Source organism: Erpetoichthys calabaricus, chromosome 10 (assembly GCF_900747795.2).
Source record: "Erpetoichthys calabaricus chromosome 10, fErpCal1.3, whole genome shotgun sequence".
Lineage (NCBI taxonomy): Eukaryota > Metazoa > Chordata > Cladistia > Polypteriformes > Polypteridae > Erpetoichthys > Erpetoichthys calabaricus.
The window spans coordinates 146,488,617-146,513,967 of NC_041403.2; the positions used below are offsets into that span (position 1 = coordinate 146,488,617).

General features: G+C 36.3%; 1 protein-coding gene across 1 annotated transcript in view; it reads left to right on the plus strand.

Moving 5' to 3' along the window:
- LOC114659507 (serine/threonine-protein kinase 4-like) overlaps positions 1-23,515 on the plus strand; it is a 99,449-nt gene extending 75,934 nt beyond the window's left edge. Inside the window, exon 11 of the mRNA XM_028812037.2 lies at positions 14,297-23,515. Coding sequence (XP_028667870.1) covers positions 14,297-14,455 — 159 coding nt within the window. The 3' untranslated portion in view covers positions 14,456-23,515. The remainder of the gene's footprint in view (positions 1-14,296) is intronic.
- Positions 23,516-25,351: the final 1,836 nt, after the last annotated feature.

The following is a 25,351-nucleotide window of genomic DNA, read 5'->3' on the forward strand; positions in this document are numbered from 1 at the left end:
AAAAAAAGTCAATTTTCTGCAGGTTAATATTTGATTATGTACTTTCTGTTCTTGGAACTTTAAATATTGCTTCTTAATTTTGCCTTCTATTATCCTTCCTTTAAAATAAAGAAATGCATGTCTGTATCCTCACAATGATTTCCCCTAGATTTGTTATATATAAAACTGCAAATACTGTATACCCCTTCCTTTGCTGAACAATGTGCCCTGTTAATCTGTTGTTTAAATAAATAGGCTTATTAATTCAGCAGTTACCATAGTAATTACATTGTTAACCAATAAAAAACGTAAAACTAGCTCTGTACAACAAGCTATCAAGGATGTTGCTTTATCACTGTCGGCCTGCTTTCTATGAGTTTATAGTTTTGGGTGTTTTTATATATCTGCGTTTTCTGTTTTATGTTTTTTGTAGACGGCTCCTTTTGCTGTTTTGGAAGACTCAATACTTGACGTTATTGGACAGTAGTTATCAGTTCTATTCAATTATTACGCATGATCAGAAATAAAAAGACATTATTCAGATTTGTTTTATGAATGTAAAAATTAGCTCTTACCCACCTCAAGAACTTTATTGTCTGGAGCCAATGAGCACTGCTATGTCCTCTTTGTAGCCTACAGAGCAACACTGTACGAAGTACTCTAGATGAAGACTTAGCAGTGCATCGGTTACTTGGCAGGGTGCTTTGCCTTGAGCACTGATATCCGAGGTTCAATCCCTGCAAGGGGAAGCAAAAGTACACACACTCAATGAGCCCCAATTTGGGTGAAACGTGTCATATACTCTTTGTATTATTTTAGAGGTACTATATATTATGTCTATGATCTGCTTCTCACAACTGAGAAGGTGTGGCAGATGTCTGCCAACTAGCCAACCAACCACAAGAGTTACTTGGTATATAACCTCCCAAATATCAGATTGTGATCAGACCTATGCATATATGTGCCCTAGCATCGACTGCTGTGGAATATCACTCTTGACATCGGCCAATTCTGATAAGGTTCCTTGCACCATAACACTTTGCTTCCTGTGTCTGAGCCAGTTTTGCATCCATCTACAAACCACATCCTGATGTCCCACTTCTTTTAGTTTGATGAAACTGATGAAGCACCTCATCAAATGCTTTCTGAAAGTCAAGATAAGTAGATAGATAGATAGATAGATAGATAGATAGATAGATAGATAGATAGATAGATAGATAGATAGATAGATAGATACTTTATTAATCCCAAGGGGAAATTCACAAATAATAATTATACACAAGTAATATCATGTGCTCCACTTTGATCATATATTTTTGTTGCTTCCTCATTGAATTCCAGCATATTGGTAAAACATCACCTCCCTTTTCTGAGCCCTTGCTGACTGTTCAGTAAAACTCTTAACTCTTGCCATGTGTTGCTCAATCTTATCCTTAATAATTCCTTCAATTTTTCTGTAATTCACGTTAACCTTACTGGCCTGTAGTTGCTTGGATCTGCCCAATCACCCTCCTTATATAACGGGATACTAACGGGCCTTCCTAATATCCTTCTTAATGGTTGTGCTCATGTTCTCATATGCCCTATGATTCACATTGGAGTTTTTAGCCTCATATGCCTTATTCAGCTGTTTTTTCCTTTGCAACTTCTTTTTTAACACTTTACTGAGCCACTTTGGAGGTTTTTTTTTTTTTATTTTCCTACCAATTCCAAATTTACGCATGTATCTGTTTTGCATTATAAGTAAAATATTTTTTAAAGCTGTTCCACTGCTCCTTGAATGTCTCCACACCTTTAAGCTTATCTCATTCTATCCTCTTCAGACTTTGTCACATTTGCTCAAAATTTGCTCTGTCAAAGTTAAACTTAACAGTTTTAGTCTTGGCATCTGCACACTTCCAAATCACAGATAACTGTATTATATTATGATTACTTGACCCTAGTGGTTCAGTAAGCAACATTTATCAGCATACAGTGGATTCATAAAATATTCAGACTCCTTTACTTTCTGCATGCTTTATTATGTTTATAAATTTCATTTTAAATGGATAAAGTTGACATTTGTTCCCTTCAGTCTACACTCGATAACCCATAATAGTAAAGTGAAAATGTTGTCATAAAAGTCTGCAAACTTATTAAAAGTGAAAAACTATCATTCCATGACTAATTGGGTAAGTCTCTACTCCTTCACCACTCCAGCTTTTTTTCGATTGTACAGTATGTTGTCATTGTTGCACTAAAAGGTGAACTGTCACCACAGTCTGAAGTTACATGCAGGTTTTCTTCAAAAACAGAGGTGATGAGCGGTGCCTGGTTTCCTCCAAACGTGACCCCTGGCATTCACACCAAAGAGTTCAATCTTTGTCTCATCAGACCAGAGAATTTTCTTTCTCATGGTCTGAGAGTCCTTCAGGTTCCTTTTGGCAAACTCCAGGCAGGCTGCCATGTGCCTTTTACTAAGGAGTGGCTTCCGTCTGGCCACTCTACCATACAGGCCTGATTGGTCGATTGTTGCAGAGATGGTTGTCCTTCTGGAAGGTTCTTCTCTCTCCACAGAGGACCTCTGGAGCTCTGACAGAGTGGCCTTCCGGTTCTTGGTCACCTCCCTGACTAAGGCCCTTCTCCCCCGATCGCTCAGTTTAGATGGCTGGCCAGCTCTAGGAAGAGTCCTGGTGGTTTCAAACTTCTTCCATTTACGGATGATGGAGGCCACTATGCTCATTGGGACCTTCAAAACAGCAGAAATTTTTCTGTAACCTTCCCCAGATTTGTGCCTTGAGACAATCCTGTCTCGGAGGTCTACAGACAATTCCTTTGACTTCATGCTTGGTTTGTGCTCCGACATGAACTGTCAATTGTGAGACCTTATATAGACAGGTGTGAGCCTTTCCAAATCATGTCCAATCAACTGAATTTACCACAGGTGGCTTACAATTAAGCTGCAGAAACATCTCAAGGATGATCAGGGGAAACAGGATGCACCAGAGCTCAATTTTGAGCTTCATGGCAAAGGCTGTGAATACTTATGTACATGTGCTTTCTCAATTTTTTTATGTTTAATGAATTTGCAAAAATCTCACATAAACTTTTTCATGTTGTCATTATGGGGTGTTGTGTGTAGAATTCTGAGAAAAAAAATGAATTTAATCCATTTTGGAATAAGGCTGTAACATAACAAAATGTGGAAAAAGTGATGCGCTGTGAATACTTTCCGGATGCACTGTATATCTCACCACAGTTTTATCATAGAGGTCTACAGAATTTCTTTGGATTTCATGGCTTGGTATGAGCCTTTTTAAACTATTTCCAATCAATTCAGTTTCTAGATATCTCAAAACAGCTTCCTGTCTGTTTTCAGATATCTGAAATGCATTTCAAGTTATATCGAAATAACTTCCTGCTCACATCAAGATATCTCAAGTGCATTTCAAGATATCTTAAAATAGACAGGAGGTCCCATTGAAAGAATGGGGATTTTTACAAGAAGTAATTTTGAGATATCTCTGAGTAAATTCCATCTATCCTAAAATGCATACAATGTCTGTTTGAAATATCTCAAAATGTATTGGAGATATCCTGAAGTGTACTTTAAGTTATTTTGAGTTATATCAAAATGAATAGCAGATATCTTAAAATGTAAAGAAACATATGTTGAGGTGTCTGGAAATTATTTTCGCATATCTTGGAAGGTATGCTGCTTTTAAGATATCTGAAATTAATTTAGTGATATCTCTATATTTGCCATTTTTCTCCTTTTTTAAATCTTGTTGATAAACATTCTAATCAGAATCAGTCCACATTGGAAAATGCCAGTCCAAAGTAGGATGTAATTATGAAAGTGTGTTAATATATACTGTACTATGCAAACGTTTAAGGCACTTTAGAAACCACGTGAAGTTGTTGTGGATGTAGTGATTTAATGTGAAATCTTAAACAATGGCAAAAATGATCATAGCAGCAAGAGACAAGGTGGTCATCCAGTCTCTCCCAAGCTGAACTTGTATGGCAGACAGGTGTTTCCAGATGTACTGTCCAAGCTCTTCTGCTGAAGCACAAACAGGCAAGGTTGAGGACCAGAAATGTACTAGTCAGCCACAGAGTGCAGCAAATGAGAAATGCATTGAGCATACTTTTCCTTCAAAATCAGAATATGTCCATTATCACTATCATCTCTGAATTGGCAGAAATAACTGGGGCCTTGGTACACGCATCTAAAGTCCATGTAGACAAAAAAGAAAAGAAAAATACCACCAGAAATGGTCTTCAAGGAATGGTTACAACCAAAAAGGCATTCCTCCTAGGTGGAAATGAAGCCAAATGACTTACCTACGCATAAACACATAAGGACTAGGGTGCAGAAAAATGTTAGCAGGTACTTTGGACTGATGTAACAAAATTTGAAATTTTTGGTTCTAGCTGAAGATACCTGCCAGAGGACTGGAGAGTGGTATGTGGATGAATGTCTGTAGGCATCACTGAAGCCAGTAGAGCAGAGGTTCTCAAACTTGTTTTGTCTACCGCCCACTTTGAGAATCAATTATTTTCTAGCACCCCCCAAAATTTTTAACTTTACCGCATCTTAAAAATCACAAACGCATTCATTACTTTAATTATAGCGTGCCATATGTGTCTTATCCTGTTTCTGAGTTGAAACTTTTCAGACTTTCTAACTAACGGGAGCAATAAAAACGCAACTTTATAATATTTAAAAAGACTTTTATTCAAATTAACACAAACATTTCAATTAAAATTTTAAAACTTATCTAATGTGAAGGATGAATCTGATGATTTTTAACAAGTTTGTTAATATCAGGTTCGAATTTACTCAAAAACAGCCGTAAGTCACCGCGTTCGGTAACATGCAAACGATTCCTCTTTTTAGTTAGCAGCGTTGCCACAGCACTAAATCCACGTTCACACAAATATGACGATGGGAATGCTACCAAAAATCGTTGAACAATCGACCACAATCCAGGGTACAATTGTGGGATTGGCTTTTGTAGCCAATATTCTTGGTAGCCATTTTTGAATTTGATTTTTATTTCCTCGTTCGTTGTCAGTTCTATAAGTTCTTCCTCAAGCTGGGATGATCCTGCTGTGTTGACATTTGAAAAAGGATCCAACACCCAGTCCGGTATTTCCAATTTTAAAATGTCCTGGAACCGTCCTTTGAAATCACTGTGGAGGTTCTCCAAATGTTGGCAGTAAACAAGCAAGTCGTCGTTGATGAAGGGTACTGCTGATAAATTAGGGAAATTGTGAAACTCACGTCTGCCGATGTCTTTCTTGTGTAAGAGCAGTTTGGCTACGAAAGCAGCAACGATATTTTTTGTTTTAATCAAGTTCAAGTCGTTGGAGATTGATATCATTAAACAATTTATACAGGTCTGTCAAGTACGCAATATCATTCTTTGATGTGATGAGGTTGTTGCGCAATTCTGTGCCTTTGTTTTCCAAGAACTCTATCACAGAGTCAAACAGATTATAAAATTGAGTCAGACAAGTACCTCTTGATAGCCAACGCACTTCTGTGTAAAACAGCAATCGGTTGAAATCTTCATCATTAACAACACAAAGCTGATTAAATAATCTGTCATTTAAAGAGCTCTTTCGGATTTTATTGACTGCTTTGATCACATGTTGCAGTGATTGAAGCCGTTCACTCAAATTTCTCGCAACCAAATGTTGTCGATGAATGACGCAATGAACAGCGAGCACATCTGGAATTTTATTTTTTAAGTACGCTATGAAGCCTTTGTGACGCCCTGTCATAGCCGGAGCGCCATCCGTAGCAGCTGATATAATATTCTTCAAGGGAATTTCTTTCTCATCACGAAACTTTTCCAGTGTATTAAATATGGTTTCTCCGGTTGTATCTGTCTCTAAATTTCTAGCAAATAATAGTTCTTGACATATTTTCTCATCTTAAATAAACCTCACATATGACAACAATAGTGCTTCATTAGTTGGTAAAGTGGACTCATCCAACTGAATTGAGAATTGACTAGTCTTCAGATGATTGCACAATGAGTCTTCAATATTTTCAGCCATTTCATCAATTCGTCTTTGCACAGAACTATTGCTCAAAGGAATTTTTCGAATAATATCTGCCGCTGGTTTATGGAGCACAGTAGTTATTACTTCTTTTATTGCCGGTAAAATTAACTCTTCTCCAATAGTGTGTGGTTTGCCTGTTTGAGCAATTAACAAAGAGATATTGTACGAGGCTCGAAGTCCGTCATCGTCTTGCTTAGAAGCCGCTGAAAAAAGTTTTGATACAGTTGGCTGAGCTATGTACTTCTTTTCCAGGTCTTGAAAATAGGCCACATTTTTTTCTTTCTTATCTGGATGCATTTTATTCAAATGATCTTGTAGCCTAGAAGGCTTCATCGCTTCATTCGAAAATGTTTTTTGACAAAGAAGGCACATAGGCGAAGATGGATTGTGGGATTTTCAACAAATCCGTATTTAATACATTCCGCACTGTATTGCCGTCTCTTCTTTTTTGCTTCCGACATGGTTTTGTCTTTACAAATACGTGAGTAAAGTATCGAGCTTAAAAAACTTTCTAACGATTGCGTGCGAAAACGCTAATGAAAATAAAAGAAGTATTACGCGCTCTTATATAAGGTTAAAATACAGCACGCACCGACAGGAATAAGACAAACATGCACAAACTTGTTTACCTCATTCGACGGAATTCGTACTGAGCAAGTTAGAATGGTAACCCTCATTTTTATCAAAAATAAAAAATATAGAAAATAAAAAATATCCAATTAAAAAACGTCGGAATTTTAGTATAAATAAAAATAAGATTAATTTTTTATTTATACGAAAATTTCGAAATTTTTTAATTCAATATTTTTTATTTTCTATATTTTTTATTTTCAATAAAAATGACCGGAATCAGTTAGAACAAGTATCGATGATCCGGCCGCTTGATACAGGATTGCACAAATCACGTTGTTTAATAAAAACTTGTTAAAACTTGATTGCTCATGGGCTACCTACGAAAGCCATGATAAATTATTTATATTTATACAATCAAACAGGACAGGAATAAGAACGAAATAATCGATGTAGTATAGTAGGTAGGTTTTGATTTTAGTTTAAATTTTAAAATATTAGAAAAAAAACACAAATCAGCCATCGCCCCCCCCTTAAACCGCTTCAACACCCCCCAATTTTCTCTGGGCCCTTTAACGCACCCCTGTAGGCCTCCAGCGCCCACAAGGGGGCGTTATCGCCCACTTTGAGAAAGACTGCAGTAGAGGTTCCCTGCAGGTTTGGGGCTGCATTTCCACAAACAGAGTTAGAGGTTTGATCAAAAATGGATGGATCCCATTATCCTGAGAAATAAATTAGATAAGATAAACTTTATTAATTCCAAGGAGAGAGCAGATTATCCATCATACAGTACTATTAAGGAGATACCTGAACCCCGAATGCATTGAAAAAAATTATATATATATATATATATATATATATATATATATATATATATATATATATATATATATAATATTTAATGTGAAAAGAGGGACAGGGAGCCTAATTCAGAGCCCTGACTCCACATCTTCGAGCCAGTCTGGGCAAGCTTGCAGAGACAGAAGCAAGAAAGACGGCCAAATTCTGCAGTGAAGCTATGGCCACTTCTCCTAGAGCCTTGGAACAACTGACTACATGAGTACCTTCAGGAACAAGTGGGGCTAAGAGAGTTGCTACTGTTTTTAAGATGGTCACACCAAATACTGATTTAATTTTTTTCTGTTTATTACACTTTCCAAGAAGTATTTTGATTTAAACAGTATTTTTCTTTAGTGATATTTCTGCCCCTTATTTCAGTTCTATGTTGAAATATAATTAATATAACACACTTCAAGAATACATCTCACAGTCAAATAATTGTGGCAATTAAAAAATGATTATTATATTAAATGGTAGAATTTATATCCTCCTGAGACTTTCCAAGATATGTCTTGAAAAAGAAGCCTTTGTATTACAGCATCCTTTTTACTGACTGTCACGTTTAAAGAAGGGTCAACAATAGGTTTGTGTTTTTTGTCTTGTTCTGTCGATCAACAGTCAGTCCCACTGAAGCTTCCTAACTGCACAGAGCTTGACTTTTGGTTGTTTACATTTCATTGCATCTGTTTCCTTTCACGTTATCCCATGTCAGTCTCTCTTCTTCTTACTTTTTTTAGTTCTATATTAAGAAATTTCAGAATACTGCAATATTTTGACAAGAATATTGGGTCGATGTACACCGACATTTTTTTTATAAAGATAAAGATGTTTTTCTTTATTTCTCTGTAAATTTACTGATGTGGCATTTTTTTATGTGGCACTTGATCCCAAGAACAACACATATATATTTTCCACTTTTTTATTACTTTTATTTACTTATTTTTTATTTACAGATACTCTTTAGTTTTACAAGAAATATGTCATTTAATATTTGATCTTATTATGTTGAGTAGATGTATAATGTTATGGCATATCTGTGAGTTTGTGTGCTCATATTATAAATAATAGCCAGCTAGTTCTTAAGAATGGATGCCATCATTTTTTTCCAACAATATACTCAGACTAAACAGGAAAGTGTCAATCCTGTTAACCGTGGAAGGGATACTTCATTTAGGCATGCTTCCCACCTTAGTTAGTGAATAATTTACAAGTTGTTTCCTCTTTAAGTGACTTGTCTGTGGGGCTGCCAAATTGGCTGCAGTTTCACCTCTGTGCCCTATATAGAGAGAGTGAGGTGCAGTGTCTGTTGTAGGCAGACATTCATTTTAGTTATCCTCTCTTGTAAAAGTCACAGTAGTTTGGGAGAAAGATTCTGAACTCAAACTCTAATCATCCTACATCCTAATGGACCTCGCTGTGTTGCTGAGAATTAAAAATAGAAATGGAAGAGTTTGTTATAAATCATTTATTCCTCTTTATTTCTCCACTTTTCTCTCATAAAGATTAATTATTAAACAATCTACTTCCTATTTTTTTGTCAATAGTCTTTTTACACACCTAGCAAAATGATAAATAAGACTTCAGATGCATATCTGTCTTGCTAATTTAGCAGCATAGTGTGTAATTGAAAATACTGTATGTTGAAATAGTTGATCACTAATTATTGGTCAGTCAACACTACAATCTTTGCTTGATGTTAAAAGTCCCAGTTCTCTACACAGAATGATCTAAAGTGGGCACTAGATTCGTAACAACACAGCTGGCTTTTCTAAACCTCATGTGAACGCCTGAAATGTGAGGAGCAGCTTTGTTTGGTCGTATCTTCTGATCACCAAGCACAGATAAGCTTGGTACTGTTATTGTTTGATGTAATATTTAACTGAACAAACTTGAAGTGACAGCCTTTTGAGTTTGTTTTGTTTTTCAAGAATGTCCGTTTTTGAATTATTGCTGAACCCTGTTGAAAAATGATTTATTCAGCTAAAAACTGTCATTTCACGTTTTGTGTGAAAATACCAATGTGCTAAAAAGTATTTTTACTCATTTTAGCTAGTGCAAGAGAAATAAAGTATAAGCAGGCAGACAGGCCTATTAGGTCAGTGTAGATATTGCATATTTTCACATTGAAATGTCTACTTTGCCTCATCTTTGAAGTATTAAAACAATTTCTCTGTTTTACATATTCCAGACCAATAGACCATTTTCTTCATTTTATTTCTTCTTACATATATTTAACAGATGTCAAGTATGGCACTGTTGTTATTCATTCTCCCTCACAGATCCAGTGTTGTTTGTTTCAAATCAGGACCTGGATTTTACAAAGTTGTGTACTTGTGTTTTTTTTTTTCCTGTGTCCCCAGACATGAAAAGCGCTATATAAATAAAATGTATCATTATTTTTATTATTATTGTGTGCAAGTCAGGTTATTTGCCAGCTTTGAATTAGCCTTGTCTGTGTCTGTTGCCATGAGTCCAAAGCTGTTTGTTTCCTTGTGCTGCTGGCTTATTCTTCGCTGTCCACCTCGTGATCCTGCATTTGGTTAAAATTCTATGTTATAAAATTCTATGTTATGTTACATATGTTTAGCTACAGGTATATCTAAAGTTGACCTTTTTTGATGTGTGGTCTCATTATATTATATATCACCAAGGTAAAGTATCAAAAAATTGATTTTTTTTTTTTTTTTTTAATCTGTAGCTTATACATAACGGTATATTTTTTAAATTTAAGGTACTGGGCTACTTTTTCTAAAATCTCATTCAGTTTTAAAACCAGTATTAAATACTTTATAAATACACACTATCCCATTCCAAACTTCTACAGTGATAGTCCTTATAAGTCAAATGCCTGGATAGCTTTTGTCTAAGTTATTTCAGTAGTTCAAAATTCAGTTAGACTTCTCTCTTATCAACTTACAATATCCCATAGAATATCTACAACCGTTAACACCGTCTGGTCTTCCACCGGCCGACTTACTGCTGAAAGAAGGATGTATCGTAATGCTGTTGTGTGATTTATTTATGAGTGATGGGCTATGCAATAGGACAAGATTAGTTGTACTGAAATTTGGTTGAACAATTTTAACATGTAAAATTTTAACAGGCAACAAGAAAGGTATAATAGTACATATTCCGTGGATATCATTAGACACCAAAGGAGATCTTGATATGCCATTCGTATTAAAACGTTTACAGTTTCCTGTTTGAATAGCTTTTGCTATGACAATTAACAAATCACAGGGACAAACATTCGTAAAAGTCAGTTGATTTTCTTTCAATTTATTATGTTTTACTATTTTTTATGATGGTTAATTACTCGCTGTAATGCAAAATAGTTAGTTCTATTATGCATATGTAACAATTCCCATGAAAATAAAAATCTGTTTAAATTGTACAAGTGAAATGGCTAGCGCATAGTGCCCACCCAGGGGTGGGTGAGCAGGGGGTAGAGCCCCCTAGTCTCTATAAATACTGTATACATATTTAGTTTTCAGCCTAACAAATGTTGGGTAAAGACTATATTTCTTCACTGAAGTACAGTATGATTGTATGACTGAGGTCCTTTTTGAAGAAGAGTCCATAAGCCTAAACCGAAAGACATCTGGAAAATTGTTCAGCGCAGGGAAATGGTTCAAGATGCCTCCTAGTATATTTTCCTTCCTTTTTAAATATTGTCGAAACCAAAATGCTGTTCTCCAAGTTAGAGGAGGTTACACCATGTATTAGGCAAAGATAATCCATTATTTTGTGGGGGTATACAGAGTTTATGTGGGTGAAAAATATATTTTCTCAATTACTGTAAAAGCATGTGCTTTTAATTTTTATGGACTTAAAGATAGTCCATTATTGTCAATTTTATCATGCATGGCAGTATTTGTATAGGCCCCTTTATGTCAATTGTACTGTTTCATCTTGATTTTAAAACAATAATAACAATATTACCAGGTAAATATTTAGTTTATAACAAATGGCTAAAATTCAAGCAGATGTAGGTATTTGCATTGATAAAATGTTTATCACAAGTCTGTGGCCAAATATCTTTGTGAACTGGTCTATGTAAAGATTGCTTGAAAGAGAGAAGTTGAGTGTGTACTGTGTAAAAATTTAGATGAGTAAGACTGCAAAATCCAATTTAATGCAGCGATAAAGTTTTCTAGAAAATACTTAATGGTCACTACATTGTCATATAGTTCTGCGGTTTTAAAAATGTGTAAATTTGGTTATTCAAAGATATAATGATGAGCAAAGACAAAACTCATATCATTAATTGTGTGGTTACTAGTTACATTGAATAACAGTAATAAAGTACTGTGCTACCAAATGTACTAAATATTATTATACAAGCATTATGCAAAATCCAGTGTTGTTACTACATGAAAATGTGACTAAAAGTGCTTTAAGATGCTTCTATGGAGCAGTAAGTCTGTGCCTTTTGAAAAGGCATGGGCAGCATGGAGTAATTGTGCCAATTCTATGCATGCTACGTCTGTATAATTAGCAGAAAGTCAAATGTTACATACTTGTCAGTTCAGTTTTACAAAAAGAGAGTTAGTAACAGCTGATAACACTATTTGCCTCCAAATAGTGAAGAGAGATGTGGCAATACTTTTTTGATAAGGCAAATGAGAAAAGGTGAACCTAAAGATATTACAGTGCCTGTTCGCTAACAGCATCAGACCTGTCTCAACAAAGCATATGAAAGCATTGAATCTTACCAAACATTTATCCCTTGCCCATTATAATGTCTTCCAGGAGTTTAGAATTAAACAGGTGTAAAATTATACTTGCAGTAAAAAGAATAACAGTTAACATTAGTGTATTTTGATGGTTTAAGAAGTGTAGGCTTTTCTCACATCATTGAGTTCACAAAGAAAGCTTTCCTGAAGCTTGTTTGACAAGCAGACATAAACATAGACTAGCTGAAGCCTAATCATTGTAAAGTGCGGTGTAAAACACCATACTAATTGGTGTTACTCTGTAGGTATAATCTATGCATTGGGGCACAGTTTAATTAAAGCTCATTTCACTGATAAAATGTATAAGACCCCAAATGCATATATTGTAAGTAATGGCACATTTATATATTTTGCAAAAATTAGCAGTTAAGACAGTATTAATGTTTTGTTCACATGGTCTAGATTTGGGTTTTGAAGTTCAATCCTGGGTCCCGTGGCTGCAGGTTTTCATCCCGCCCAATTTCTTTTAAGTGAACTCCCCAGGCTGCAGGTTTTCATCCTGCCCAATTTCTTTTAAGTGAACTCCTTCATTACTTAAGAAAGCTGTCATTTCTCAGTTTCCATGTTCAACTGTGTTGTTATGTTGTGTTACAAACTGGTTATGCTAAGCGATTACTGGAAGAAGTATTTACATGTAAACAGCCCTGCCTACATTGTACTTCTCTGGAGTGGGTTTGCTTTAATGAGATTTGGTACTGAAAGTATTTTGTCCCCTCAGGGTTGCTGTTATTATGAAGAGATATGTTCTTCTGGTTTTGTTTTTTGAATAAACATGCATAAAGGAGATTCACCAGTTGTGTTGTCTTTGGACCAACTTTAAATAAAGTTGGGATACTCGCCACACTAACCTGCTCAGCTTCTTTCTTTTTTTTTTTTAATTAATAATTAACGTCTAAGCCAGGGGTGGCAAACTCCAGGCCTCGAGTGCCGCAGGTTTTCATTCTTACCATCTTAATTAGTGACCAGTTTTTGCTGCTGATTACTTCTTTTAATTAACTTGACTCAGGCCCCATAGTTGTTTCTTTTTCTTTAATTAGCAGCCAAACAATAATGAGACACAAAACAAGCCACCACATGACCAGCTCTCCTGTGCCCATTGCACAATATCTGAAATTAAGGAGAGGTGATGGTCTTGATAAGGTTGATCTCTCGGGTCACCACAACATTTTGACGGTGCTCTTAGAAAGAACAGAAAAACAACCGTTTTCGAAATGTGTGCTGTGGCAGAATGAGAGCAGCAACAAGCCATGGAATTAAATAATAACGGGTTTAATTAACAGCAAGAATTGGCTTCTCATTAAGAAAGTGATTGGAGTGAAATTGGTTGGAGTTTGAAGCCCCAGTTTAGCTGGTCATCATCGTTTCACATCTCATTTCTGCTTGGCTGTCATTTAATGAAGAAAGGAATCAATTGAGAGGGCTGAACTCTTCTAACAGGGCTATTGAAGTGATGGGGAAAAAGTTAATTAGCACAAAAGTTAATTAGGTCACTGATTAGGAAAAGGGTTAGAATGAAAACCTGTAGCCACTGTGGCACTCCAGTCTGGAGTACGCTGCCCCTGGTCTAAGCAAACCCACAGAAGCTCAGTTACACATGTATAAGTTAGAGATTAAATCGTTCTTTTTACCATGTGTAATATTCTGTGCTCTTTCTTAATGTTCAGGTTATTTAAACCACTGTTTTCTAATGGCATTACAATTAGAATTTATTTTCATTTGCACCTTTGTCCACTATGCTGACCATTAATGATCAGTTCATTTTGCATTTTATTTTTTGAAAAATTCCAAGTTATCTATTATTTGCTTCAATATCATTTTGGTATCGGGTCTGAGGTGCCAAAGCTGGTATCAGTACCAAAGCCAAAATTTTAGTATTGATCCAGCACTTTACTGGAAAAAGTGGTAAGTGCATCTAAATGTATTGTTTTATGTACTGTAGGATTTATGATGCATTTGAATATATTGTAATATAAATTACCAGTTAAGGGAAGAATACCATAAAGCAGCACAGCATCAGAATATTGAGGAAGTGAATTATCTTCAAATCTTTGGATTCGTTTAGGTTATTTAAAAAGATACAAAATGTTTTGAATTTCTTTGCGTTTTTATTATAGATGAAGAGCTGGAGTGTTGAAGAGCTACAGAAGAAGCTGGCCACCCTTGATCCAAAGATGGAGCAAGAAATAGAAGAGATACGCCTACGTTACCAGGCCAAGCGACAGCCTATTCTGGATGCCATTGAGGCTAAGAAACGCCGCCAGCACAACTTCTAACTAAAGTGAAGGCACCCTGTAATTGTTGTTCTAGGGGTTGGTTACTTTTTGTTTTAAAAATAAAACGAGGACACAAAAGGACTAGCGATTACAGTCTTTACAGCACAAGAACTCAGTGTTCACATTTTTTTTTCTCTCACATCTTGATTGAAACATTTCAAGGGCTAAAATTTCGATGATGAGAGAAAACGTGAATGTGAACTAGAATTTTTTTTTGATTGCCTTCTACTTCAGATTCATCCATTTTTTTTTTAACAATTTTTAGTTGCCGTATGCCTCATTTTTTGCTCACTGGAGCTTTTTATAAATGGTTTCATAACGGCAGCTATTATAATACCTCTAAATCGGAGCGTTCAGTAAAAAGCACGAGGATAGGCCTCGTTCATTATTCAGTACACTGGAATGAGCAAATGCTTTTAATTTTTTATTTTTTTGAAAAGAGCTGTATATATTTTTGATATGCCACCAAGTTCAGACTTGTATTTATTTAAAATATGTTGTTTTAATAATACATTTGCCATTTGGTACAATTTTTCATTGTTCGTGGCCTCTATTGAGAAGGTGGCTTTAAACCGGGAGCCTATACGGCCACATCAGGAGACAGACAGATCTGCGATCTGTGAACTACCTGTTACATTAGCAGTTTTATTTAAAATATCAATTTGTGGTTTTTCTCATTTATTTGGTGGGGGAAGATGGGGGAGACGTGTTTGGGTAGGCAATTTTTTTTTTCTAAGCTGTCTACTGGTACTTTGAAGATTAGCTTTTTAAATTGAAATAGTATTAATCTAGTAAGCAAAAATTTATTTTTTAAATCTCCTTCTTCTTCTGGCCAATGCAACTTTTTCTTGTAACATTATAGAAATGTGCATTGTTTTTTTGTTTTGGAATTTTTTTAATACAGAATTCCTGGTTAGTCTTCAGCCCAGGACCAAAGGTGAATTATAATTTCACCCATAATTCTTGAATATTGCTCTTTGTGGATCAATGCAGCTTCATTAATTTGGATATTACACAACTGAAGAGAAAAAAATATTTATACTTACTGTATATCTGAAGACTTTCCATACTCCATCAGTAAGCAAACTTGAGTTTATGGTCTATAGTGCAATGTTTAATTTATGTTCTACACATATATACATGTGTCTTATGTTTCTTTTTCCATTCTGCATTTATTATTCAGTACAGAGTGTTGTGTTTTTGTTGGTGTGATACATATCTAAAAGCATGGATTATATGGTACTCATCCATCATTTAGTCATCATATTTCAAATTTAAGATGGTATCTAAATACAAAGGATATAGGAAACATGGTTCATTCATTTACCTCAAGCACAAAAGCTCTTCTAGTGCCTTGCTATCAGGCTGTTCAAATCATTCACTACTGCTGTAAATTAAAACACAGCAGCAAAATTCACATCTGTAACTAAAAAGTAATATCATGCATAACTCCAGTTGGAGCCAAGTTTAAAATCTTACTTTCTTGTATGATGTTTTTGAATGTCTTTGCTCCTGTTTACCCTTCAGAACCTAATATTTCAATACTCAAGTTTGTACAATGCAATTAAGAGATTCTTAAAATTCTTATGGTAAATAGAACTACTGTTAGTGATGGCTTTATATTTCAGAGACCACACATTCTGGATAGATCTGTCAGTATTGTAACTACCCATCTATCATATCATTTAATAGACGCTTGAAGACCATTTACTTTAGTATAGCATGCTCATCAGCTGCAGATGAGATGGTTCATGTTGCTTTTTAATAACTGTGACACTTTTCAATGGACTTTGCATGTTTTCGTATTTTTAAATGTACAGATTGTAATACAATACAATCTGGCGCCCTGCCCGGGGTTTGTTTCCTGCCTTGCGCCCTGTGTTGGCTGGGATTGGCTCCAGCAGACCCCCGTGACCGTGTAGTTAGGATATAGCGGGTTGGATAATGGATGGATGGATTGCAATACATTCAACACTGTGGACTAATTAAGCAGAAGTGTGCTATATAAAACTACTGTTGTGTAATTGACTGAAAATGAGTTTGCTTTTAAAGTCATTTGTGTCTTGTAAGCCAAACAAAGCGAACCGTTGTCACCAGTACAAGTAGCATGATGTGCCTGGTTTTCGGACTTGGAGTTACCTATACAGGTTGAGTTGAGTGCAACTACCAAATACATTAGTTCTTTAGTTTTATTGCAGCTCCACAGAATAATTCTTACGTTTTTGGGGAGGATAAATAATAGAAAATACTTGTAATTGTGCCTTTCTGAAATGCTTCAGTCTTAGCAGAGTTTTTTTCCATTTTTTAACAATAATTGAATCATCAGCAAAGGAGTAAGTCAAGTATCTTTGCCTCCGATATTTTATTATCAATTTTTATTTGTGAGAAGGGAACTTCTTTTTTAGATCCTTTAAGTATGCGTATTTTTATTTAGTACAGGATCATTGACGGCAATTCAGATAAACATTAATGTAATATAAAGTAAAAGAAAAGTAAGGACTGTTGACATCGGAGGACTTGAAAACAAAACTTCAGTTTATACAGATTTCAGACAAAATGTCACTCGGATCTGCACACCCTTGGGATAAAAACAAAATCTAACTGACTCAGCTCTGCTAAATACCCAACCTAACCAAGGGCTTTATTCACAAACTGCAATGCTATGTGTTGAATATGATTCTTAGTGAGATTATAGCTGCCTGAAGCAGGATCAACACAAGAGACACCATTGCTTCAATTTACTCTGGAACTATTTCCATGGCTATTAGGGAAAAGTTGATCAAAGTAAATGTAGCACTGAGTGCGATCATAGGCCTCTTCAAAGAAAAGGAAAATGGGAAAGGTCTGTGTGGTAGACAGTCAAGATAATTAATTGCACAGTTATAGTCAAGACGCAGATAATAATGTAATCAGCTGGTATAATATGGTTATGATATACTAAAACAGCTTGAGTTTCAACCTTGATTTGAATGAGGCAGCTTTGGGCCTTTAAATCAATACCTGGAATTTGAAGAGACCTTACATTTTCTTATTAGAATGTGGAATCTCAGTTCCTTAATGTAAAGAGGTGCAAAGCTTTCCTGAAACATAACTTGAAATGACTGTAGAGACATGCATAGTGGAGTTGTGTGGACACACTTTTTACTTCTAACTAATGATTGGTGGCTTCATTCACTCTTGTTGAATTCAGTATTGTGTAGTCGGACAATTATAACAGCCTCCCAGTAAAGTCAGTTGTGCCCGCTATGAATGAATGAACTAGCTTTTCTGTATCCAATGTATTTGAGAGGTTGTCATAATTGTTTTGTATTTTTATGTTAGTGAAAACAGATTTTTGGTTGGATATATGTTTGTTAAAGGTTATCATTGACAGTGATGTAACACCTGGAGTCTGTGTGGATTCAGGCAGATTAAAGTTCAAGCCTTTAGAGTTGTTAGTGTTGTTTGGCTTTTTGTAGTATTTCCTTTGACTTATAAGAGTCCTCAAATACCATCTTATCACTTATCCACTGTTTCTGCCTAATTCAGACAGTTCATTTAATATACACTGGAGAAATCACTTACAGCCCAAGAAGAGTCATCAAAATGTAAATGATTTTATGCTTTCAGTTGACATTTCCAAATGGAAAAAGAGAAACTGATGTAAGAAAAAACCTTGGGGGACACTGTTATAGACTGGAATATTGGAGTGTTGTTTGTGGGATTTTTGCCCATTGTCAAAATAATTTGATTATATTGAGGTAAGCCTCTTAAGAACAATGCCTAATAATAATAATTCTTTGCATTTATATAGCGCTTTTCTCACTACCCAAAGCACTCAGCAATTGCAGGTTAAGGGCCTTGCTGAAGGGCCCAACAGAGCAGAGTCCCTGTTGGCATTTACGGGATTCGAACCGGCAACCTTCCGATTGCCAGTGCAGATCTCTAGCCTCGGAGCCTTCACTCTGCCGTTTATAATTTTAACCTAAACATGTACCCAGCTTAAGGGCTTCCTGTTTCAAATATTGCAACATGATTAATAACACAAGTTAAATGTGGTGTTATGCTGTGTCTGGCTTGAATGACAGGCTAGTGTTAGAGCTTGTGGTCTTTATGGTTAGACTGGACTTGTCCGACTACAGCATTTTTGTAGATCTAGACAGGGCAGTGATTGAAATCAATCTATTCTTCTTAACATGCAGCTCTGATTTCTGTAACAAATAGCTAATGTGGCCTTTTTGAAGAATTGCATTTAATGGAATATTAATGGAAATAGAAAATAAAGATGGATGTTATACTGTATGCCAAAAACAGTTTTTGAACAATCTAGTTGGGATTGGAGGTTGTTGGTTTTATTATAGAAATCACTGGTAGAATTTCCGGCTCTGTCATTAACTTAGTTACTGGGATGGTGTCTGTATGTAGTAAAACTCTCGATCTAGGAGTTCACTTCTTCTTCAATTGCTGTTTCCATTGTCAGTAGGAATTTTCCCAACAGTCTATCCAAAAAACTTAATTTGTACTCCTTAATCACTCTGCCCAACCAGACTGATAAACCTGTCTGTGGTGAAGCATTTCAGCATTCTGTTATAACAGTTGATTGATTTTCAAGTTAAATCCCTTTTTACTTTAACTACATTTGTAAGATAGGGTTTTCAATGTAATAATTATTTTATGGAAATGTTGTAGTTATCTTCAAGCTAATTTATATTAGCGTAACAGCTTAGTTGCCAGGATTCTAGAAATTTCAGCATGCAGTATCATAAAGTGCGGTTATTTAGATGACACAATATTTGGTGCTTACTTGCATATTTATTGGAAAAGGCAGAAACAGACAAAAATAAAAAAAAAATAATAATTATATAGTATGACCCTTTATTTCAGATGATTTCAGATTTCTATCCTATTATTGTGGGAATTGTTACAAGTAAATTCCAATCAGATTATAATTGTATTTGTTTTCCTTCGAGTGTAACTACTGATTTCCTCTCTTTTAATTTTTGGTGAACCTCAGACCATTCACTCGTGTTCATAATAAGAACCACAGAAACAGACTTTAAAAAGGCAGCATCCAGAATAGAGAAAAGTGAAGTACTAAATCCTGTTCTACCCCGTAGCCTACTCAGACAACCTAGTTTTTCTCCACTGTTAAAATATCTGCTTTTAAAACAGAATTTATTTCTTTTGTTCATTTATACCATTTGATTTCTGTTACAGATGTTAATTTAAAAGTACTGTTTTCAAAGATCAGACCATAGTAAAGTTTAAGAAAGCCACTTTCTTGTTTACTGTTTCTCATTTGCTGGCTTGCTCATGTCAAGTGTGATTTGATTCTTTGTAATTGGAGACATTCAGCCAGAAACTGACCAAAATATTTTCTTTCTCCAAGTGTCATAGAATGTGTTTTTGTCTCCTGTGTTATGATGCACAGTTAAACATTGTTAAGTTTTAGTTTACAACTGTAAATTACTTACTCCTTACCATCATGGACTCCGCCTTTCTTCAGTTGCACTTTCTTACTCTAAGACAGCTGACATGTAGAAGATGTCTTTATCGTCTACATCTACATCATGATCCTGCTTTCTCTTTCCACAGTCCAGTTCCCATTGTGCTGTATATGTTTGTCTTATTGTGTCCATACTTTTGCTACAACTTTTTTATTGAGGGGAAAAAACTTCTTTAATATACACCAAAATTTATTATTTGCCTCAGTATAAAAAATTTAATTTATATCTGAGTCTGTAAGAAGTTTTGAACTCATTTTGTTCTGCATTCACCTTTGTAAAAGTTAGATATTTGTGTTGATTGTTAGTGTGTCAGGCAGTGTACCTCTTGTAATGTTCAGCAGTAAACAAGGTGCACAGACTCTGTATATCCAGGGTGAGTCCTCATAACAAAAACAAACAAAATGCACTATATATAATATAAAAAAGTGCGTCATCTGCAACTTAAAACTCTGCTTATGGATAACAATACAGTTATTTATAAAGCAACAAAATCTTAAGAGTCCTTCATGTAAGAAATGCTTTCAATTGCAGAATTTATTAAGGATCAATTAGTTCTTGTAAAGTATAATGAATAGTACCTATATATTACAATGTACTGAATAAAATAAAATTGTATTCAACAAAAAAGTGATGATAAACCCCAAGGCCACGCACTCACAGTTGTGGTTTCAAACGCTGGTCAGTTAGTCCTGGTCTATGTAACGTCTGCACGTTCTTCCCATGTCTTTCCAGGTACTCTGATTTCTTCCCATATCCCAAAGACGGGCCAGGCTAACTGGCAAATCAAAATTTTATTATAATGTATTAGATTGGAATATGCCAGTTCAGGAAATGCAAGGAGGGATGTAATGGCAAACTTTTGGAAAAACTGGATACTGTATTTACAATGTTTATAACCTCAAGTGACTTCTGTGCAAATTTTTAAAAATTAGAATTGTTTTAGTGCAACGGGGTTTCATTCATTTAAAGTGACGCAGTTAGAGTAACTAAGTTCTAGACTTCAGGGTTGAGATGCCATTAAAAAGTCAACCTGCATACAGTTAGGTCCATAAATATTTGGGCAGAGACAACTTTTTTCTAATTTTGGTTCTGTACATTACCACAATGAATTTCAAATGAAACAACTCCGATGCAGTTGAAGTGCAGACTTTCAGCTTTAATTCAGTGGGGTGAACAAAACAATTGCATAAAAATGTGAGGCAACTAAAGCATTTTTTGAACACAATCCCTTCATTTCAGGGGCTCAGAAGTAATTGGACAAATTAAATAACTGGAAATAAAATGTTCATTTCTAATACTTGGTTGAAAACCCTTTGCTGACAATGACAGCCTGAAGTCTTGAACTCCTGGACATCATCAGATGCTGGGTTTCCTCCTTTTTAATGCTCTGCCAGGCCTTTACTGCAGCGGCTTTCAGTTGCTGTTTGTTTGTGGGCCTTTCCGTCTGAAATTTAGTCTTCAACAAGTGAAGTGCCTGCTCAATTGGGTGACTGACTTAGCCATTCAAGAATTTTCCACTTCTTTGCTTTAATAAACTCCTTGGTTGCTTTGGCTGTATGTTTTGGGTCATTGGGTGGCGTTTCATGATACAGATGGACAATCAATTTGACTGCTGTATTTAGCTGGATTTGAGCAGACAGTATGTCTCTGAACACCTCAGAATTCATTCGGCTGCTTCTGTCCTGTGTCACATCATCAATAAATACTAGTGTCCCAGTGCCACTGGCAGCCATGCACGTCCAAGCCATCACACTGCCTCCACCGTGTTTTACAGATGATGTGGTATGCTTTGGATAATGAGCTGTTCCACGCCTTCTCCATACTTTTTTCTTGCCATCATTCTGGTAGAGGTTGATCTTGGTTTCATCTGTCCAAAGAATGTTTTTCCAGAACTGTGCTGGCTTTTTCAGATGTTCTTTAGCAAAGTCCAATCTAGCCTTTCTGTTCTTGAGGCTTATGAGTGGCTTGCACCTTGCAGTTCACCCTCTGTATTTACTGTCATGCAGTCTTCTCTTTATGGTAGACTTGGATATCGATACACCTACCCCCTGGAGAGTGTTGTTCACTTGGTTGGCTGTTGTGAAGGGGTTTCTCTTCACCATGGGAATGATTCTGTGATCATCCACCACTGTTGTCTTCCATGGACGTCCAGGTCTTTTTGTGTTGCTGAGTTCACCAGTGCTTGCTTTCTTTCTCAGGATGTACCAAACTGTAGATTTTGCCACTCGTAATATTGTAGCAATTTCTCAAATGGGTTTTTTCTGTTTTCGCAGCTTAAGGATGGCTTCTTTCACCTGCATGGAGAGCTCCTTTGACCGCATGTTGTCTGTTCAAAGCAAAATCTTCCACATGCAAGCACCACACCTCAGATCAACTCCAGGCCTTTTATCTGCTTAATTGATAATGACATAATGACGGACTTTCCCACACCTGCTCATGAAATAGCCTTTGAGTCAATTGTCCAATTACTTTTGAGCCCCTGAAATGAAGGGATTGTGTTCAAAAAATGCTTTAGTTGCCTCACATTTTTATGCAATCGTTTTGTTCACCCCACAGAATTAAAGCTGAAAGTCTGCACTTCAACTGCATCGGAGTTGTTTCATTTAAAATTCATTGTGGTAAAGTACAGAACCAAAATTAGAAAAAAGTTATCTCTGTCCAAATATTTATAGACCTAAGTGTAGATGTTGGGTCAGACAGGAGAAAGATTTAAGATGTTGGCAATTGTGAAACCTCGAAAGAAATCCATTTTAAATTGAATATGCGCTGTCTTCCCATCTCCTCCCCCTGTACAGTACACTCAAGCTGTTTTAGGAAGTTCCCTTTGGTTTGATCATGTTGAAGGTTAAAAGAACAATCAGGCAGTGCACGGATCAATGCTTAGCTCTCCTGTCATCTTCTTAAATTACTGGCGTATCCATTCAATATTCCTGTTTTAGATAAAATGGTTGGGTGCATACATTTTTAATGTTGAAAGCGTCCAATACAACATGCCTTAAATCATTCCTGATAGCAGAGTTTGACTTGTTTTCTGTAATCTCATAGCAGTGCTCCAAAGGTTATTTTTCCTTCTAATTCTTGAAAGTTAAATCAAAATAGATTGTAAGTAAAAACTTGTCATGCATTAATCCTGGAAAATGAACCTTTGAGTGTCTGTAATATGTCATTGTGTGAGGGGCTACAACCTTTAAATAGTTTTGGATTATGAACTTAAGGCACATGTTAACATGGCTTGGGAGCTTTGAAAGTCTTCAGTTGCAATTAGAGGTTGCTTGCTAGAAAGGTGAGACACACCGTGGACAGCTCCATGCCTCCTGATGTATCTGCTGCTGCCGTACTGCGTAAGAATTCTAATGGAGGAGCAGGCCGCGTTAGTCCAGTCCGGGTATGTACTTTCAACAAGTCTAATGAATGTTTTATATTTGTGTATTTTAACTGCAATTTGTTTTTAACATTTGAGCCTCTGTTCAAGCTGTGTGCATAACTACTGACCCAAGAAAGCTGCACTGTAAGTTTAATTTTTCAGAATGTATATTTTTATTACAGTTATGAATAAACAGACAAGCAAGGCAAATTGTGAGTTTGTTGTGAGATAACAGTGGGTTTGGGCGTGGATTGGGTTGGGGTTTTAGTTTTCAAGGGCAGGTCTCCTGTCTAGTGTTGGTTGCTGCCTTATGCCAGATGTTGTTGAAATCACCTGAAGCTCTGTGTGGCACTGCTCTGAATATGGAGAGAAATGAATAATAAGATGCTTCTTTTTCAATTAAATACTTATGTTCTGTTAGAAACAAAGAGTTCTGGACTGAATTGAGTGAACTTTAACTCCTCTAGTTATTTTATAAAAATATATTCATGTTTTGTTCCCTTGCCCCCAATCCCTTTCATCCTCCTTTCAAATGTTTAAGGACACCTCATGTGGGGCAGAACCCTTCTCACTTGTTCCACTTATTCATTAGTAAATTCACCTCGAGAATTTCAGCTCCTTTATTGTCTTGACGTAATGATTTTCAAACTGTACAGCAGTCACATAAAACAGGGAAGAGGCCACAGAACCGTGATAGACAAACGTTTATTCAGGGTCTGCTGCACGTCTGTTATATTTTTGGGTAGCCGCAATAACTGCTGCAGTTTGTGGCAGTGGAAAAAAATGAAGTGGACCAGCAAGCTGGATAAGACCTCCTTCATAAAAAGATGATGTCTGCAAAATAGATAGAAGATGAAAGCTCTGACAGTGCTCCACAAAAAGTCTCAATTAAAAAAGAGGATATGTCAAATTTTAAGTGAATGTTAAGGCGGCTTGTAAAAGTACTGAATGGTCACAATAGGCCGATGAGACTCCATCACATCAGTTGACTTCTCAGTCTGCATATTGCAAACCTCAGTATTTATAAAGTAAGTAGGCCAGAGTGTAGATATGAGTGAAGGTTTAAGTGGAACAGAACTTTACTATACCACTGCTTAGGGTCTTAAAGCTTTACCCTTTTGTGGGCATTTTGGAAATGTACCAAAATCAAAAATAGTTGTATATAGTTTTTATGTGGGTGTAATGTAATGTAATACTCCTGTGTTTATGACTGACAGTTCTAGTTCAGTTTACCTATACCCATTGTGGACGATATACAGCACTATAACGTGCTAACCCGACACAAACAGACGCTAGAGGCACAAGTCCAAAAAGCACACCTGAATTTAATTTTACATTGTCCCCAACAGCCCAAACGCACACCTTCTTTACTCGTTATCTTTTCTTTCTTATTTTCTCTTTATCTCTCAGTCTTTTCCTTTTCTCCTCCATTCCTCCTCAGCAAGCCTCTTCTTCATCCTCCTCCTCCTCCTCCCAACTCTGGCTCCTGGAGTGGTGACTGCTGGCTCCTTTTATAATGCCCCCAGAAGTGCTCCAGGTGCTCGTTGACCTACTCCTGGGTGTGGTGGAAATCCCACCCAAGAGGGCTCAGCAGCTGTTGCAGCACCCCCTGGTGGCACCCCCAGATCCCAACAGGGCTGTAGATAACTCCAACTCCCATGAAGCCCTGCGGGAATCCGAGGCACCACTGCAAACCATGGGGGCTGCTATCTAACGTCCCGGGGAAGGTACTGTTCTGCCCACGCTTGCTCCCCCATCCTCTCCATGAAGAGGCGCCCCAGCCAGACAAGGACCCCGGCCGTCTGTGACACCATATAGAGAGAAGCATATATAACTCAATGTCCAATCTTTTTTTCCCTCTCCCCTTCTTTGTTTTCCACTCCAGTGCTGTCTCTGTCCACATGAGGAGAACTCTGGGGTGGGATCGTAGGTGGGAACCATGGGGTTGGCGATTGTTGCCATATTATATGGTATTTTCTGTTGCCTGTTGGAATTGTTGACGGCTTTTATTTCACTAATAAAAAATTTTAATTAAAAAAAAAACAT